Source organism: Berghia stephanieae, chromosome 1 (genome assembly GCF_034508935.2).
Source record: "Berghia stephanieae isolate SIO BIC M18660-M18661 chromosome 1, UCSD_Bste_1.3, whole genome shotgun sequence".
NCBI classification, from domain to species: Eukaryota; Metazoa; Mollusca; class Gastropoda; order Nudibranchia; family Aeolidiidae; genus Berghia; species Berghia stephanieae.
Window position 1 is genome coordinate 128,932,902 of NC_088360.1, and position 20,047 is coordinate 128,952,948.

General features: G+C 36.8%; 1 protein-coding gene across 1 annotated transcript; it reads right to left on the bottom strand.

The window, feature by feature from the left end:
* Nucleotides 1-231: 231 nt before the first annotated feature.
* Nucleotides 232-19,679, bottom strand: LOC144963135 (uncharacterized). The gene is made up of 10 exons (XM_078896827.1): nucleotides 19,589-19,679; nucleotides 18,538-18,663; nucleotides 15,553-15,700; nucleotides 13,055-13,170; nucleotides 12,055-12,145; nucleotides 10,104-10,269; nucleotides 4,372-4,444; nucleotides 2,940-2,999; nucleotides 2,319-2,363; nucleotides 232-378 (listed from the first exon to the last, which is right to left on the bottom strand). The coding sequence occupies exons 2-10, from the start codon at nucleotides 18,646-18,648 to the stop codon at nucleotides 262-264; spliced, it is 927 nt and encodes a 308-aa protein (XP_078752953.1). The 5' UTR covers nucleotides 18,649-18,663; nucleotides 19,589-19,679; the 3' UTR covers nucleotides 232-261.
* Between the last annotated feature and the right edge of the window lie 368 nt (nucleotides 19,680-20,047).

Below are 20,047 nucleotides of genomic sequence, written 5' to 3' on the forward strand. Positions count from 1 at the left end.
AAGTGTTGCAAGCGCTGTAAACCCCTCCAAGACATAAACAAACAACTCATCGATGCTCCCACCCCTTGCAACATGGCATGTTTAAAGTTATTTCCCTCAAAATATCAAGGCATTATGGCAATGTATGTCCTGAAGAGTTTGAGGAAAATGTACTGGAGAGTATTTCATTTATAAACGTATAAGTATAACTATAAAGAAAACACTGAAAAACAACAACAAAAACAACCCATAAAGCAAGATGTGAAAGTAACATTTTAATCATCATCTATCATAATAATTATTCCAACAGCAAAACTTTTCCACAAAAGTTCCTTTCTCATATTCATATCCTCCAAAAGTGTCCTTCACACTCAAGTTTGGTGTCTCTGATAAACTGTCCTGTGAAATGAGAAATACAGAGTAAAACACAAAAACGTTAAATCCAAAATGGCTAAACCAAGAAAAAATTGGATGGAACTGGAACCAAAAAAAAGGTTTGAAATATGTTATTTTACTTTGTTTACAAACTCACAATAATCCAAAAGCACTTTTCTCCATAAAATTACATGACCCGCTTCAGACACTATCCTTTTTTTTCCATGTGCACGATTATTTATCCCTAATTCACTCACCTTGGAACCAAAGAGTGATTTCTGATGATTCTTTGACTTCAGACGCTTATTTGACGGATTATCCATTCCTTTATGGAATGCCTAATGATGCCGAGCACAAGGGCGTGATTTATTATTGTTTTTTTATTACTTGACCTGAATAAAAATGGACTTCCAATTAGCTTTTTACAAAGTCAAGAATGATATAAAAGGGTGACATCACAGGCTGAATATTTGCGCACTGTGAAGGTTTGTAATGTGTAATGACAATGTAGTCATGACAGAACTCTATGAGCGGCTATGTGGTCTTGTGGTGTGACACACACTTTCGGATCGGTAGGCCCTGGATTTGAGCCTCGCTCGGCACATAGTTGAGTCCTTGGAAAAGACTCTTTACTCACGTTCTCTCACCATACTCATGTGTAAAAAATGAGGACCTGGCCGTTAACAGCGTTATGTCTGTCTGAAAATAAAATTAACCAAAAGGCGTCATATTTCGTTCTACATGTTAAGTGTTGCTGTTGGCAAGGGACCCTTTGTAAAGCGCTTTGAGCATGTTTAGTGGATATTGTGCTATATAGAAGCTCGATTTAAAAAAAGAAAATTTCAGAACTCATTTGCCACATGTAATCTATTCACTTAATGACTAATGGGAGGTGACTCAGTGATAACAATTATTATACTCATGTGGGTGAGTCATATGCTTCATTTGCTTATTTTCATCCATTATGTCTATACTGAAATACGTTGAAACCCACTTATACCATGTGTGTGGGTCTGATATCCCATATTGTTATTGACTCGTGTTATAATGGCAGTGCTGCCAATCCTATTAGCCCATGAAAATGTGTACAATGGAGAGAAAAAAATGAGAAAGATTAGAAAAAAATAATATGGGCATTAGACCATTCTAACAATATTACAATCAATATTAAAATAAATGAATAAACTTACTCTTTATAAACTATATAAATAGTTCGACTTCCAGAATCCACAAATAAATCTGGTATGACCCAGCCAGATAATAATGTTTTGAATACTCTATAAGAACTTCCGTTCAAGAAACAGATAAATGCTTCAAAGATTTTTTAAAAGTACATAATAAATATGCATTTTTTTACATAAGGTTGTCAACACTGTAATGAACATACACTCAAACCAATGCAAAATATTGTCCATTACACAACGTTAAATCAACCCTATAATTTCATTCGGTTATCTGACCTGCAAATATGTACACATATGTCCAAACTGATATATACAGCACGGCCCTTAAATTTCCTTTAAATAAGTTTTTACTGAAAATGCAATCCAATTGTGGGGTGATACAAAAGAAAACATTTGGGGGTAAGAAATAAGTTGTCTTCAGTACAACTGAATACAAAGCGGCTAGAAACTGTGGACTTTAAAAAGTAATGAACAAAGAAAAATATAACAACTTCAAGCGCCCCCCCCCCCCCCTCCTCTCCAGCTAATGTCAACATTTCGACTTGGTATTTTGCAGACTAGACGTGTCTGGTACTCTTTGCTGTGGATGTCTGTCTGCCTTTAAAGTGATATATTCACGTTTTAACTTTTTTTTATTATTGGCTCAAGAAGGGGTTTTGACCCCGAAACATTCTGTTTTGTATTTTGTTCTTTTTTTAAGCTATTACACTTATTTTGGTACATGTCTTCAGTACAACACATATTTTGATGTTGCTCTGGCAGAAAATTTACCCAACTTACCCCTCCACTAATTGTGGCCTGGTTTTCAATCTCTTTTTGAATAAACTGAAATGGATGATAAAATCAAAAGGCATAAATATTAAGGTTTATATTTTCTAAAATAAACTATAATAAGTAAAAAAAAACAATGGGTAAATTCCGCTGCTAAAAAATGTCTTTCTACAAAACGATGAAATTCCTTTGATTATTATCATTATCATTATTTATTATTATTATTATTATTATTATTATTATTATTATTATTATTATTATTATCATTACTATTATTATGACTATTATCATTATCATTTTTATAATTATAATAATTATTATTATCATTATTATTATTCTCAGTATCTGTGAAATCCATGCCTCGTATGTCTTAGAAATGTTAAGATATAATATACTCTATTGCTCTTTAATGGAGATTATAAAAATAATTCAATTTTAGAATATTCTAGTCTGGAATATTTAACAGTCATGGAAAACCAAAATCATTGCTCTCATTATCCAGTTGTCATCAAAAGAAGCCAGGGTTAAATTTATACTAAAAAAAAAAAAATTAAAAACAAGAACATAAAGAACACACAAAAACCCCCAAAAACAAAACAAACAAACAAAATTAAAACAAGCAAGCCATACCTCTGATGCAAATTTCTTTTTCGACGGTGAAATTGGAACCTGGTCTATCTTGTCAGTCAGCTGTCAACAGGAAGAAACGTTCAGCTAATTATTTAAAACGTTCTTGATAGAAAAAATGATCACAAATTCTCTCAATATCTAAACAAATCTTTAATCAAAGGCTCCCGACCTACTGAGAAACTGAAATAAAAGAAATCAAATCAAAACACAGGGGGAATGCTGTTCTCTGCACATATAAATTCAATTTTTATTATTATTATTATTATTATTATTATTATTACGATTATTATTATTATTATGATGATGATGATGATGATGATTACTCTTATTCTTCTTCTTCTTATTTTTATTATTATTATTTATTAATTATCATTTATCATCATCATTATTATTATTATTATCAATATTATTATTATTATCTTTATTATTAATATTAATATTATCATTAGTAATACAGTCCAATCCGGATAATTGCAACTTCGGTTAATCGCAACATTTTCCAAGAAACGGAACTATTTTTGTATAAAAGTCAATAGTTAAATGCAAAATCAATTAATCGCAACAAAATTTTCAACCACAAAACGTGGCAAATTCAGGAAATCAATCAAACAATATCTCATGATTATATTTCATCATGGGTGAAATCATAACAGGGTGAAGAATCGAGAGTGAGCGAGGTCTAATACTATAGGAGTGTATCACCATTGCAGTATGGATTTGTGAGGTCATTTGACCATTAGATAGGAGGCGAGGGGGCTGGGCATAGTCTAGATAACAGGTAGATAATGACGGTTGTAAAGAAAGACTGAGCAATATCAATTGTTTTGAGGAACCGAGTTTGACTACCCATTGCGCTCTGTGGCCTTGAGCAAGTCACCCAGCCTTAGCTCACTTTGCAGCACTGCATTGCGGCTGAAGCCTGGGTTATTCCAGTCTTCCCTTGGAATAGATCCTAAAAAAAAATTTCCCCTAAGATAGAATAAAGGGAATTTATTTATTTTGTTATTATTATTATTATTATTATTATTATTATTATTATTATTATTATTATTATTATTATTAGTAGTAGTAGTAGTATTGTTATTATTGTTATCATTATTATTATCTTTATCATCATCACCATCATCATTATAATTATTATTTGATATAGCGCCAATATCCACAAATAGTGTTTAGTGGTGCCTTACAATAGTTTTTTTGGTATCACACAATTATTATTATTATTATTATTATTATTATTATTATTATTATTATATTATTATTATTATTATTATTATTATTGTTATTATTATATTATTATTATTATTATTATTATTATTATTATTATTATTATTATTATTATTATTTTTATTATTATAATTATTTTTATTATGACAATCTTATTACATTTATGATAAATTTCCACTGCAAGCTTACATTAAGTAGCTTATACCTGTTGAATAATGGCAATATTTCTGTCTTTAAGAAAATCACTAGCTGTTCCCATCACTGATTGAAATAACAGTCTGCAATGAAAATAATAGAAAATTTACCATGAATTAAAACAAAAAAGATTACTTATCCGAACCAGTAACAAAAAAGATTAAAAGATGCAACACACAACTAATAATTCTTGGAAGAGATATTGTGTCTTTACAGTACAGTGCAGACAAAACATGTCCTTTTTATCGAACACAAAATTGTTTTCAGACAATCTTAGTTAGGAAGACATAGTCATTTAAATTTTCAGCTCACTGAGCAGCACTGCACTTCCGAATGATGTCTGGGTTACTCCAGTCTAACCTTGGAAAAGACCTCAGTTCACTGTGCAGCACTGCACTTTGATGATCTGATCCCTACCATTCCTCAACCATCTCTCTCATGTCTCTCTTCTAACCCCATCTTCCCCTCTCCTAATCACGTCTTTGATTTTAATACAATAACAATAATGTAATCGCCTCAGGTCAGCATTGCCTCAGGAGGCTCTTCTGTTACTGGTACACATTAGCGTGTGCATCAGACATTGGTTAAACATGATTCATCCCCCCCCCCCCCCCTTCCCCTACATAGTAGTAGGCATCCTTCCGTCTCAAGAGACGATGGTTTGCACCCTGTATGGCTTTAGTCTCATCAGTCTTGTTGAGAGCAACGACAGGTGTGACTCAGCAGACCAATCCTTGCATGGCAGTCTCTACCGCAGTTGTTGCACACATAGTTTGACTGTGTGTTTGGTATTTGGATCTGCTGCCTCTCTTTCCTCCTTGCTCTCCTCTCCTCAAACTTCATCTTTCTCCTCTCCTCGCCTCTCTTCACTCCCTCCATCACCGCATATCTCCAGCCGTTGCGGTCGTCAGCAAGCGACTCCCAGGTGTTTGAGTCGATGCCTGTCAATTTCATGTCTCGTTTGCAGACATCATAGAAGCGCAGAGCTGGACGGCCAGTTGGTTGCCGTCCAGAAGCTAGTTCACCGTACATGATGTCTTTGGGTATGCGTCCATCCTGTGTACGTGACCAAGCCATCGCAAACGTCGCTGGCAGAGCATGAGATGCATACTGAGGGAGTTCGCTCTTTCTAGCACTGCATTGTTAGTGAGTCTGTCCTGCCACCTGACGCCGAGAATTCGTCGTAGACAGCGAATGTGGAAGTTTTCCAGGCGGTTCTCCTGTCTGGCATATGTTGTCCAGGATTCACTACCATACAGTAGGCTACTGAGTACACATGCCTGGTATACTCTGAGTTTGGTATTCAAAGTGAGTTGGTTGTTGGTCCACACTCTCTTGCTCAGTTGTGCCATGACAGCGGCAGCTTTGGCGATGCGCTTGTCTAATTCTGCATCAAGTGAGAGGTTGCTGGTGATGGTTGTGCCCAGGTATGTGAAGTGATCAGTGACTTCTAGCTCCTCGTTGTCAATGTAAATTGCTGGTATAGAGGGGACATCCTGACACATTACATTTGTTTTCTTGATGCTGATCGTCAGCCCGAATTCCCTGCATGCGTGGGAAAACCTGTCCATCAGCCGCTGGAGGTCTTCCTCGGTATGCGCGCATAGAGCTGCATCATCTGAAAAAAGCATTTCCCTTATGAGGACTGTGCGAACCTTGGTCTTTGCTCTCAGCCGTGCCAGATTGAACAGCTTCCCATCACTTCTGGTGTGTAAGTGGACTCCTTCTGGGGACTCTTTGAATGCAAACTTCAGCAGTAAGGAGAAAAATATACCAAACAAAGTCGGTGCGAGGACACAGCCTTGTTTCACGCCGCTGTGCATGGGGAAGGGTTCAGAGGCTCCACCGTCGTAGCTAATGGTGCCCTTCATGTCGTCGTGGAATGAGGCAATGATGCTAAGCTGCTGAGGAGGACAGCCAATCTTCTGGAAAACTCTGGAAAAGGCCCTTCCTGCTAACAAGGTCAAATGCCTTTGTCAGGTCAATAAATGCAATGTAGAGGGGCATCTGCTGTTCTCTGCATTTCTCCTGAAGTTGACGTACTGAGAAGATCATGTCCACTGTCGACCTCTTGGCTCTGAAGCCACACTGCGACTCTGGGTAGATACGTTCGGCGAGGACTTGCAGTCGAGCGAGGACAACGCGCGCAAAGACTTTACCCACAATGCTCAGTAGAGAGATTCCCCTATAGTTATTACAGTCACTACGGTCTCCCTTGTTTTTGTAGAGGGTGATAATCTTGACATCGCGCATATCCTGGGGTACCTTGCCTTCTCTCCAGCAAAGACACAGGAGTTTATGTAGTGGTTCCAAGAGGGCTGGCTTTCCACATTTGATGATTTCGGGTGGAATGCTGTCGTCACTGGGTGCTCTGCCACAGGTCAAAGCATCGATTGCTTTGCTGAGCTCCTCCATAATTGGTTCTGCATCTAGTTCTTCCAGTACTGGCAGTTCTTCAATTGCGTCTAACGCTTTTTGGGTGACAGAGTTTTCTCTGGCGTAGAGTTCCAAGTAGTGCTCTACCCATCTTCCCATCTGCTTGTCCTTGTCTGTGATGGCTTCCCCTGTCTTGGATTTAATAGGCGCAGTTTTCTTTGTAGATTTGCCTGTCGCCTGTTTGATGCCCTCATACATGGCTCTTATGTTGCCACTGTCAGACGCTTGCTGGATGTTGTCCACAACTGAAGCCAGTAGTTGTTGGCGTAATGTCGTGCTGTTTGCTGTGCTTTGCTGCGTGCAGCTCGCAACGCCTGCAGGTTCCTCTGACTTGGTTTTTGTTTATAGCTGACAAGTGCGCTGCGCTTGGCATCAATGACTGGCTCCATCTCAGTAATATTGGCTTCAAACCAATCATTGTTCCTGTGCTCCTTTTTGCCGTATGTCAGAACTGCAGTGCTGTAGATGGCGTTTCTAAGAGAGTTCCAGATGTCCTGTGCGTTTTGTTCTGCTTTTCTGTGAGCTGTGTTGAGATTCTTCTCAAGTTGCTCGTTGAACTCTATATTCTTTTCCCGGTAAGCTGTCTTGCTGATATTGATCCTGGGCTGGCCCTTTCTCTTTGAGTGATGAAGTTTCTTTGGTGTCAGTTTCACCCTTGTGGCAACCAAAGAGTGATTTGTGTCGCAATCAGCGCTTTGATAGGACCTGGTGTTGCAAACATTGTTAAGAGAATCGCGCTTAGTGATGATCATGTCCAGCTGATGCCAGTGTTTTGACCTTGGATGTCTCCATGACACCTTGTGACAGACCTTGTTCTGGAAGTACGTGTTCGTCACGCATAGTTTGCGATAGCAGCAGAGTTCAAGAAGCCTCTGACCATTCTCATTCATCTTTCCTATACCGTGGTGCCCAAAACGGTTGGCCATGATTCTCTGTCGGCACCAACTCACGCGTTGAAGTGGCCAAGAAGGTAGATGTGCTCCACTTCTGGGATATTGTTGACAATGGCGTCTAATGACTCATAGAATTGGTCCTTTACTTCAACCGAAGCTTGCAGTGTTGGGCTAGCGCAAACAAGGTTCACCGAGCCCTGCATGGATGACAGGCGCAGCTTTAAAATTCTCTTGGTGCGTCGGTTGGCGGTTCGATCATAGGAAGCAATGTATGGCGTACTGCAAATCCAACACCGTGCTCCCTCACGTCTTCTGTGCCTTTTCCTTGCCAGAAGAATGTAAAGTGTTTCTCCTTCAGGGATCCCCTCTCTGGGAGTCGCGTTTCCTGCAAGGCTGCTATGTCGATGTTCAGTCTGTTAAGTTCATGATCAATTACTGCTGTTTTTCGAGCATTGTCCATGGCCTGAAGGTCATCTGTCAGTCCTGAGCGCATAGTTCTTACATTCCAGCTTGCTAATCGAAGAGCTGGGGACTTCGTTTTCTTTTTCATTTGCTTGCCTGGTACACAGTTTAACGATCCACTTGTCAAACTTGCAAGCTCTAGGCTCCAGGCACCCTCTGAAGCAGGCAGATCGTGGCGGGTCAACACCTTTCTGGCTGGGGGCTGCCCAGCTTGGGGCGGGCGGTAGCTGACCAGTAGGATTACGATGATCCCTCCCACCGTCGAAGACAACCCGTAGCGTCCAACTCTACGCCAATCGAGCAAGGACTTATCACTCGTAGACTCTGTCTTCCGTGTTGTTACTCTTCACCGGTGAAGGTGAGACTGGAGTGTCCTCTCCAGGGCGCGGCCTGGGCAAAGTATGTGGAGATCCTGGGCTGCCCAGTAACCAGAACCTCCCTCTCTTCCTCCCTGGTGTGGTCCAAAGGATCGCACAGCGATACGTTTGGCATCAGTTTGGATGCAGGTTTCTGTTAGGTTTACTCCTTAGCCTTTCCTCCTCCCGAAGGTATCCACAAGGCAGTGGAGCCATACATGATGGCTAGAGAGGGTATGAGTTATAGGGGTAGGTTAAGAACAGTAAGGACATACAGAAGACACCACACTACAGAATGAGTGTGAGGGGGTGGGTGAGGAGCAGAGCGTGTACCACTCACCGGTGGGTTCTGACTCCTGCACCTTAAGAGGAAGGGGTCCCACCTACTCCCTAACCCGGTTATACCGCCGGGGACTCGGTCGCACCCATAACAAACTCAGTAGAAACAGGGAACACCACGGGAAGGTGCTGTTATGGACACAATAATGCATGAGAGGCCATATGCAATAATCTCTGTCAGACAGGATTACGTGGCGATCAATGCACCTGGAAATGAGAGGTGTTGGGTTCGAAATGCACATCAATTTCCTTTCAGCAAGCGGGACGTCCGGCCCAGACCTTGCAGCTCCCCTACATACACAAGCTCATACTCCACACACACACACACACACACACACATCTTAACTTATACATTTAAGGCCACATAGAGAGTGATGACAGTTCTTATTTCTGCTCAATCCAAACATCAGGCAAAAGAATTTTATCAACAATTGCGAAAGTTAAGGTCCATTTTGTACGAGATTTCTGTGTTAGCTTCCCACAGTATTCAAGATTTTCGTGTTGCCTGTAAAACGAAAATAGAGGTATTAAAATGGGGAATTTACATGTGCTCGAGATTTCCGTGATTTTGAGATTTATATGTTCGAGATTTTCGTGCTGCACTGTATTTCAAACTCAAATAATTGTGCAAAAAAATAATCCCTTCTTGTTACATATGATGCAAAAGCAGATGCATGGATCTGAAAGTTTCCACAGTGATTAGAGAGAAAGTCACCATTGCCATCCATGTCCTCAAGCCAAGTTCTCTTAAAACTGTTTTAAAAATGTCTTTTACACCAATTTCAATAGCAGAGCAATCAAGAAAATCTTCTCGTATTTCGAAATTAAGGCAAACAGGATCTGAAAATCATAATCTAATTTTGACTGCAAAAATATAAGAAGAAAAGCCCTCCTCTGGTAACTTTCATTTCGTACAACTACAGTTTCATTCATCGCAGGATAAATATATCAGCTAACGTTATTGTTAGAAAAAACAGTGAGTCTGATTTTCTTAGAGTCCTAAAAATAGCACAAACACACCTTGACTTTGACGTCATCTCCTTTGTTTTTAGAACTAGTTGTTTTTATTTGTTTTTGTTTGGGAGGGAGGTGGAAGGGGGTAAGTTTCATTTTTCACAGGATAGATTATTGCCTTAGACTGGTAGGTCGAACTGTTGACTACTTGGAGTTGATGGATTTTGGTTTCGCTTACTCCTGATAAAGGAAATGATAGGAATTAACATGGGATATATGACAAAAGTTAAAAACGATCATACTTGGCCCTCAAATAACTTGAGAGTTGTTTGATGAGAAGCGAGTCTAAATCATCTGTTGACAGTTCACATTCCTTTTGGAAATGACTATAGATATCACCAAGCTTGACCCAGACCTGAGGGTATTGGGGCTGAAGCTCACATAACTGCTCTAACGTGTCGACACATTCTATTTAAAAAAAAAAAGAAAAGAAAAAAGAGTAGTCCGAGCTCAGCATGTGACCATCATCTCAAAATGGATTTTAAAGTAAAAATGACAACAACAAAAAAAAAAGAAAGCAAAGGGGGGAGATTATAGCTTTTACTATTTCAAAAAATTTCATCTATTTTCCTAAATAAGAGATGTATACCAAATACTTGATAATTTTGTCTATAAATTAAATTTTATGCAGCTTAAATAACATGACATAATATCGTTTTGAGATGACTGGTCACAAATGAAAAGGGTCATGCAGCTTTACCGTACACTAAGGCAAGAGTGGAACTCCCTGAAGCCAATTTCAGAGGACAATTTCTCTGACAGCACAAAAATTATATCTTAATTAAATAGAGACAAAAAGAGCAGTTCTGGCAAAAGATTAGGCGATCTTCACAAAATATCATATCTGAGGATTGAAAAACAATTTTTGTGGAATTCCGTGGATCTGAGGAAGAATCCCACCTGTGAATGAAGAACCAGCTATAGGCTGCGACAGATATTGTAAAAATATCAGTTCAGAATGGACACTTAAAAGGCAATTAGTACTGTATGAAATGGATGTTTGGCTTCATATGACCTTGTGAAGGGAAAAATGAAGCTCACAGCTTTTTATTGTTTCCATTGAAAAATAGAAAGAGTTTTATAAATGTTAAATTCATAAGAATAGTACAATATCTTGTCAAAGGAACCCAGATGAGGAAAAACTTTACAATGATTGGTGGTAAGTCACTGAGTGTGACTGCCCTCAGCATAATAACTGTTGTAACTCATTTGTGCTGAAAGTCTTCCCCCAGTTGAGGCATGCTGATTTTTGGGAGTATTTTTTTTTCCTTATATTTTTCTTTCTGATTTGTGTGGTACTGTGTTTTATGAACACATTTTTCGATTTTTATCCAACACTAGTGCCTGATCCCTAATTTGTCACTTTGACCTATTTCATGATCGAGTCAATTGTTAACTTCTTGTCATGACGCTTGGTGTTGTCTTTTCTTCATCAAAAAATTGATGGAACCAATTTAAAAGCTATGCCTTGTAAACGTGCAAAAATTAATGAGAATTGGGACATATTGTAAAAAAAAATAAAATGAATAGTATCCGGAACTAAATACACAAACAAGGAAAATTCAACCTCTTTGAATTTTGGACAGTCGTTGTTTTCACGAGTCAATTTTATTAAATTCTTTAAATTCACATTCTTTTTCTTTTAAGCGTCTCATTATTAATGCATGTTTCATCATTTTCAGAGAGATAAAAAACACGGAGGTCTTATATTACGCAATATCCAACATATGTGCTCAAAGCATTTTACAGGGGTCCCAAGCCAACAGCAACACTTGACATGTAGGGTGAGACATGACGTCTGTAAGGCAATACTACAACTTTAGTTGGCGGAAGCAATGCCGTTAAAGGCCAGGTACTCGTTTTACACCTGAGTATGGTGAGAGAATATGAGTAAATAGACTTTTCCAAGGACTTAACTTTGTGTCACCTAGAGCTGGACTCTAACCAGAGAAGGTGATTGTCATATCAGAAGATCATTAAGTCACAGAACAGTAAGAGCTATGTGGACTTGGATTCAATAAAGACGGAGATACGCATCTGTTCCTTTTCTCTTTGAAAGAAAAGTGGTAAGAAAATCTTATGTTTGATCAAAGTAAAATGAGCCCCAATTTTTAATAGGTCAAAATAAAGCTTGCAATTGCAATGGGTTTAAAATATTCCGAGCGAGTATTTTTACCAACAAACCATTCTTACCAGCCCAGTTTTGAACTTTCTCACAAGCAAAGGACAACAAAGAAAGGGCCTGTCTTTGTCTTGCTTCATCCTCTGTTAATGATGATTTCACCTGGACAGGACGATAAATATGGTTCTGACATAATATTCAATAATATTCTGATAAGTTGTGGAATAATTTTCTATAAATACTAGTTGACATTTCAATCAATTACGACCCAATGTCTAAAAATTGTATTATATTGAGATTAACTCACTCAATCCTAGAGATTTTTGCTACTTTTCAAAATTGGAAGATATGTATTAAAAATGAGCATGTACATAGATAGTTTTATTCAACTATCCTTAACATCCAAAAACTAAAAACATTAGCTTTGATACTGCACCTATATTTTGTCTCAGAAAAATGAAACAAATAGGCATGGGGGGTAAAAGTAACCCAGGCAAACTACGTATATAGTCGGTGTCAGGGTTGAGTGAGTTAACCAGATGTCAAAAATTAATATTTAAGTTAAAAGGAACAAAAATGTGAGATTTCAACTTTTGTCACTTAAGAAACCGTATCCCTCCACAAAACAAAAAATTATTCCCTGTTTTATATTTTTGACTATACATTCAACCTTTATGACCTGAACTACCCTGACATTGTAACATTTTGAAATGGTGGATCACAGTGACACAACAATAAATTTTCATTCATTTCCTTTTCAAGTAACAGAGTGATATATCACTGCTATGTATGATATAGAATATATGTAGCAACAGGGTTTGTAAATATGATTTCAGTACGGTCAAAGGAAATTCCATTAATCTTGAACAGGTAGTTTTATCAATAATACAACATATTTATATTTCGTGAACACCATTAAAAATAATTTACAATTCATTTGATACGAAACTCAGGCCTTCCCTGGCTACATGTAGGCCCTCGTCTGTGAGGACTGTATAAATATACAACTTACCATTTCCCTGGCTATATGTATGCCATGATCTGTGAAGCCTGAATAAATGTACAACTTACCATTTCCCTGGCTATATGTAACCCTTGATCTCTGAGGCCTGTGTAGATATAACATCTAGACAATGACTCCTGTACATCGTGCCATAATGCTGAGTTGGACTTTGGTGTCATCATATCTGGGTGTTTGTTAAAACATACATTAGATGAAAAACCCATTTCCGGGATCTTAGACAATCCCACTATAGAGGCTTTGCCAAGAGGTCATTCGTGTAACATACAACACATAAAACACATCAATATTAAGTACCGTAGATATGAAAAGTTGAGGTAAAATTTAACTTTCATCAGGGATAATTTTAAGAAGGGTTTTGAGCCTGAAACATTCCGTGTTTAACATCTTGTTCTTTTTCTTTAAACAATTTTAAAAAAATTATTTTTTTTTTTAGTAACTGTTATATTCATTGTTGTTTATTACTTTTTACAGTCCACAGCTTCTAGAAGCTTAGTATTCAAAACAAATTAAAAAATAATACTGAAAATGAGAGTCTGCCTCCAAAATGAAAGAAATATCTTTAAAGCGTCGAAAAAGTTGACCTATTTCTGCTATTCTTTTCGTGCTAGACTCTTTTTTTATTTTTATTTTAAAAATTATTTTACATCAATTAGCCCATAGCAACTTTTGAAAGTTAAAGATCACCACAACTTTACTTAATAACTGAATAATGTGTTTCTTGGTGGCTCAGCTGTTAAGGGCCTTCTCTTGTCATAAATGTCAATCAATGCTAAGCATGGTCGGTACCTGGATGGGTGACATTGATTGTGTAAAATTTTGGTCCTTGGGTAAGGCATATGACACACATTACCTCACTCGACCCAGGTATGAATGAGTACCTGTTTATTGGGTATTGTAAGAGTGATAATAAAGAATGGACACCTAACAGATGACTTTTACTGTATGAAAGGGAAATATGGTTCCGTATGACCTGCTGGGGGATTTAATGAAACACATTGTGAAGTGCACTGATCATGGTAAATCCATGGAAATGCACTTTATAAATGTTCATCAAAAAAAATATTGATGTGTTGTCATATATAATGTTACACAAAACTCCTTTTGACAACAGCCTCTTATTGAAATTAAATATAATGATTTCATCAAAAAAGTGGGGGTCATTTAAGCTCATCTACATTCTTGTTGATTGTCAAGACAATTTGAAATAAGACAAGAGTGTGTACACACTAATATTCAACATATCATCAACTTTGAGGCAGTGAAATAGTTTAACAACTCCAGTGAATGCAGTAGTCCTCGCTTTTCTGCATGACGGATTTCTGCATACATTTTATTACTGCAAGCTATTCTTGGGTGACAGGATTGTTTTCGATATAATGTGTCTCCATATCTGCACATAAGGTTTGGATAACTGCATGCTCTGCTTTGACCATCTTCTACGTTTCCCCATCTGATATTTTTTACAATCAGTGTAAATCATTGGCAATGGAAATGAACTTTCACACATCATAATTCATTGGGGACAGGCAATAGTGCCATAACATTGTTAAGAAGGCTAATTATGTTTTACTACATTGTGAAACTTCATTGGTCACCAGGACATGTGAGGTGTCATAATCATAATGTTAGTGAGAGTTTACACCACTCAGCCATCGCATTGTGTCTCCTTATGTAATAAGTCTTCACACCTGCACGCTCTTAGTCGACAATGTTCTACTTTTCCCATCAGATTTTTGTTTTACGACCAGTGTATATTAATGTGTTGGGTCAACACTCAAAGTTGAGTAAACCATCGCATTCCATTAACCCTATTGGCAGAGGTTCAGGGCGCACTGCATTGATTGATGCGTAAATGCATGTGTGGGCGGTACAAAATGTGTTGTCCTAATGATATATATATTGACTGAATGCAAGGAATCAGATTTCAATTACTTTTTCTGTCAAAAGTTACCTATAAACATTATGAGCTTTGTCATTCACGTTCAAACGTTCAACTATCAATAACATGGCAACCAAGAACAAGAATATCATTATCAATGTTAAACTAAAAACCGTTGAAAGCAGAAAGTCAGCGCAACTTTGGGAAAACTGGGGAGAAATACTGTGTTTCAAGATCTGTCATTTCAAGATTTTGGAAATATAAAGACACTTCAAAGCAGAACACACAAACCTTGAAAACACAACAAGAACAAGGATAAAAGTTTTCAAAGAACAAAACGTTTAAGTGCTCTTAATCTCTGGCTGTAGCAAAAAAAAAAAAAAAAAAAAAAGTCAACATCTAAGGGTCAATGAAGCAACTTGAAGCAGAAATGAGCCATGATTTCATTCCATCAGATGGTTGGATACAACGCTTCAAAGATCATCACAAATTAAATTGCTTGATTTAGAGTATAGAATCTATTTTTTTTTTTTAATCTGACAAGCCGTGGTTGTCCCATTTATTTGGACAATGCATACATACATCAGAGGAGATAATCCATGATTGACTGACGTCCTTTAAGTTACAAAGTATTGTTTCCCTTTACATATCGTGAATGGAGCTTACCTGATAATCGTTTATACTTTGCTGCAGCAGTTATATAATCTTTCTGGTGATAGTGGTGGTCTGCACTAAACTTTTCCATTTTCATCCTGAGATCATCATTGGCTTCTTCACCATTTTCATCCAAGCCTTCAAGTGCATCCTCAAACCACTGGTTGGTATTTGAAACAAACACAACAGAAAACTACTCATGGTCTCCGAATCAAAGCGATAATATTATGGTAGCTTGTCATGTAACAAAATAAAGCAATGTTGAGCATGACCAGCAACTAATTGGTGAAAACGATTAAACAATACTTCTGGCCACAGCTCATTTGGGTAGGGCACTTTGCAAACAATGTCCCACTTAACTAAGGTCTGAGAGTACCTGATTATGGGAAGTGATATATTATTGTAAGAATTTTAGAACAAAAAGGACAGATGATTTGCACTGCCTGAAATGGAAATGACGGAAATTTGGTTTCATGGACCTACCAGGGAATTAATGAAGCATTTTGAAGCACAATAAGCATAGTGAATTTGTAAAATTTGTAAAATTCCACCATGTAATGGCTTATATATATAAATTATAAAAACAAAAACCATGAAATAATAGTGCTCAACTTTTTGATAAAAGGGGCTATTCATAAAATATTTCAAGTACAATTATGATCAACTTCTACAATATCGTTTCGAGCATTCGCTCTTGTCAGGAAGTCAAAGTGAAAGTAGATTATTGTGTTTTTCATAATGTTCTAGCTTCGTATTTATGGTAGTTCGTAAGTACATAAAAAGTGTTTGTTTCTATGTCTGCATGAAGATGTTAGTTCATTTATTCTGTTGAGTGTTGCCATGTTTGGTTTTGTGATGATAAAGAATTTTTCTTCTAAGCAGAGGTTGCAAATCTTAGAAGAGTGGGAGTACGACTGTGCTCTGGAGATGATTTTCCATGTAAGGCTGTGTTGTATGTTTTTTCTTTGAGGTTCCAAATGTATTCGCTTCGTGTAGTAGAATGTCGTTTGTGTATGTTTTTGAAGGAAGATATACGCAGGTTGTATCTGGTTTTGAATGAACACTCAGTGAGGCCAATGTATGTTTCTTGTTTTGGTGTGTCTGGTCGTGTAACTGTGGCTTGATAAATAACGGTTTGAGTCAGGCAATTGCCGTTTAGTGGGCATGTTGCCTGGGTCCTGCAGTTGCATTTTTTCTCTAGGTTGTTGTTGGGCTGAGGTGGCTGTGATAGTTTTCATTATTTGTTGGAGGAAATAACGTTTTGCATGTTTGGCATGCAGGTGTATCCTATTTTGGTGGTGTTTTTGTTCATGATTGGGTGTAGGACGTGACCGGGAGGAAAGCATTTTTGTAGTAGATTGAAGAATTTGTTACAGATAGAGGTTGTCACGTTCTTGTTGTAGGGCAGGTTGAACCATATTATATTTCGTTTTCTTTGACGTTTTTTCGTTGGGGTCTCTTCTTCATATTTCAGTTTGTAGTCATAGCCACTTTTTTGTAGTGTGTCTGTGTATGGTGGGATTGCATCATTGAATATGTTGTTTGTAGAGTTGTTAGATAGTCGTTTGTTAATGATCTCTGGGATGCTTTTTATTATAGATGGCAGATGATTGCTTTGTCTATGGATGTACAATAGGATGTTGTTGGGGTTTGAAAATGGTTGTTAGGTGTCTTTGTTCAGGTTGATAGTTATGTCTAAGAATTCGAATGTCTTTTTTTTTGGCTTCGATGGTAATTTTAAGATAGTTGTCCTGGAAGATTTTGCATATTTTTTTCTTTATAATTTCAGTCTGCCTCTGTCTTTTATTGCACAATGCGAGCCCATCATCTCTGTATAGTCCAATGTTTATATCAAGATGTTGCATTTGGGAAAGTAGATATAGTCCGACGAGCTTGCATATTTCTGCTCCGTCGTAGTTTCCCATGGTGACATCAAAGTTTGTGGATTTGTTTGTCCATGCTACTCCATTGTTGTATCGCGATATGTTCTTCGAGTGCAGGATGATATGGATTTCTTCTTCTGTGATGTTGTCCAAAATTTTCGCGAATTGTAGTGCTTTGAGGAGTAGGGTTTTGGCGATTGAAGGGTAGAAATTACAGATATCAAAGATGATTGCATTTTGTCGTTGTTTGTTTTCTGTGTTTCAGTACCAGTTGATAACCAGCTGTGTTTCTACATTGGTTGAATTTGGTTTCCTTGATGATTTTGATGTTGATTCTGTCTAAAATCTGTTTGCTTATTTTTCTGCTTTGTGACTTGCATGGGTTTATGAGATGGCATTGGACGTTGTTATGAAAGTTCGATTTATGGTCTTTGATAACGATGGAGGTGTTAGATTTTGCTGTGGTGTCTATTCTATTGCTTAGCTGTAGGTTTTTGACGATGCTTTTGTCTTCTGCTGTGATGTCAGGTGTTGTAGATGGTGTTTGTTTCTTGTACTCTGCTTGTATATTTTTGTCAAGTAAATGTGAGTATTCATTAGGGGTGAGTTTGTAGAAATTTGTGGTTTTGTCAGCAGCAACGTAAACATTGGAGTCTTGATGTATGTCTTGTTTGAGTTTGTTTTGGAAAGTGTCGTTGATTTGTCTGAATTTTATATATTGGCTTTTATATTAGAAACAAACACCTTTTATGTAATTACAAACCACCATAAACACAAAGCTAGAACATTACGAAAAAGACAACTTTCACTTTCACTTCCTGATGAGAGCGAATGCTCGCAACAATATTGTAGAAGATGATCATAATTATACTTGAAATATTTTTATTATTATATTATATAATATATTTATTTATATATACTGTTATATCAACATTTAAAAATTGTAAATTTTTTTTAGAAAAAAAAGATGCTAATGCATTTGTTAAAATTATGTCAGATATTTAATAAATTTCAGATTTTCATGAAAATTATTAAAAACAAGTCACAAAACACACACGAGACATTGATGAAATCTAAATGTCATAAAAATGAAATTCAATACATTTTCATTTACCTGACTTGTGCATATTTTTACATTGTACGGTACGTCACGGTCTCCCACTTTGTTCCTTTCATTACACTGACACAGCAGATCTTCATCATCAAAATTCAAACCAAGATCCATGGATAGATATGTAACCTTAACAGAATGATCCGATTGTCAAAAAAGAAAAATAATAGTTTCAAAGTTTATCTTCATAATGACTGATAACTTAAAGAAACCAATAACAAAAAAAAACAAAAAACAAAAATAGGTACTTTGGTAAACGTCCATTTGGCCCTCCAGCAGGGAGCCGATAAATGGCCTAGTGGCTGTGACCCGATTTTTTGGACTTTTGAGTGATGGGTCTCAGAAAAAGTTCCATAGATTTTTTGTTTATGGATGGATTTTAATGATTTATGTCTTATTATCTTCAGGAGAAGTTACTCTATCGTTTGGTGTAGTTTATTTTAAAATCAATGACAATTTAGTATAACTTTTGATTATGGATAAAATAGGGTATAATTTAGCTTTGGATAATTAAAAGATTAGAACTTGGTAAATCAAAATTTCATGCTGGCACGTTTATTTAACATCTTAACTTTTTTATAAAATTAAATTCAGGGCAAAGTTGTATACCGCATCCATGAAATTCGTTCCAGTAAAATCCTTACTCAAATCTTAGCGGCCATTTTAGACCAGTTTTGAAATCCAAATGGTGGTTACTACCGGAAATGCAACAATTTTCAGGTCACAAAGTCCGTCAGTAAATAACAAAGGCAAATAGAAGACCAATTTTCAGCCTTTAAACTAACATAACTTTTTTTCTGCTTATCTGATTTTCACAATTTTGGTATCATTAGAATCGTGTTGAAAAGCACTTTAAAATGATATAGGTTTCATTGAGCTCAATCCAATTTGAATATTTTACCAAAGTACCTAACAAAACTGCGTGAAAAAAAGGGTCAATTTTTAGCAGAACACCAAGTCAAAGAAGCAATCATGACCTTTGCTATTTCAGTGCCATAAAATGGCGATCAAATTACGTTAACTTATAATTATTTCCTTTTCGCTATCTACTTACAGATCACCTTCCCTACTTCTAAACAAAGTATAAGTCGATCTCCAACTGCCTTGTATTTTGTAGCAAATTGTAAACAAAAGGGCAGTTGTTTCCCTTCTTTTTCTGTTTTTGACAGCTGCAAAATTTCGTTTGATTTAATTTTTAGATACAAACTATGAAGAAAATATAATTTCAAGATAACTCAAACATAATGTTTCTACTTAGACCAAATAAGATGTAATTTGAAGCTTACATCGCAATTTAATACCTTATTACGACTAAAACACTGCCACAAATCGAACAACCTCATGACTTTTATTATCTCCACTTCAACAGGGTTGCCAGTTTGGCATTTTAAATGCCAGATTCCAAAAATCTGGCATTTTTGAAAACCGTTTGGCATTAGAAAAATCATTTGGCATTTGGCATTTTCATTTGGCATTTTCTTTTCTTGTATATTATACTTCAAATGACACCTTT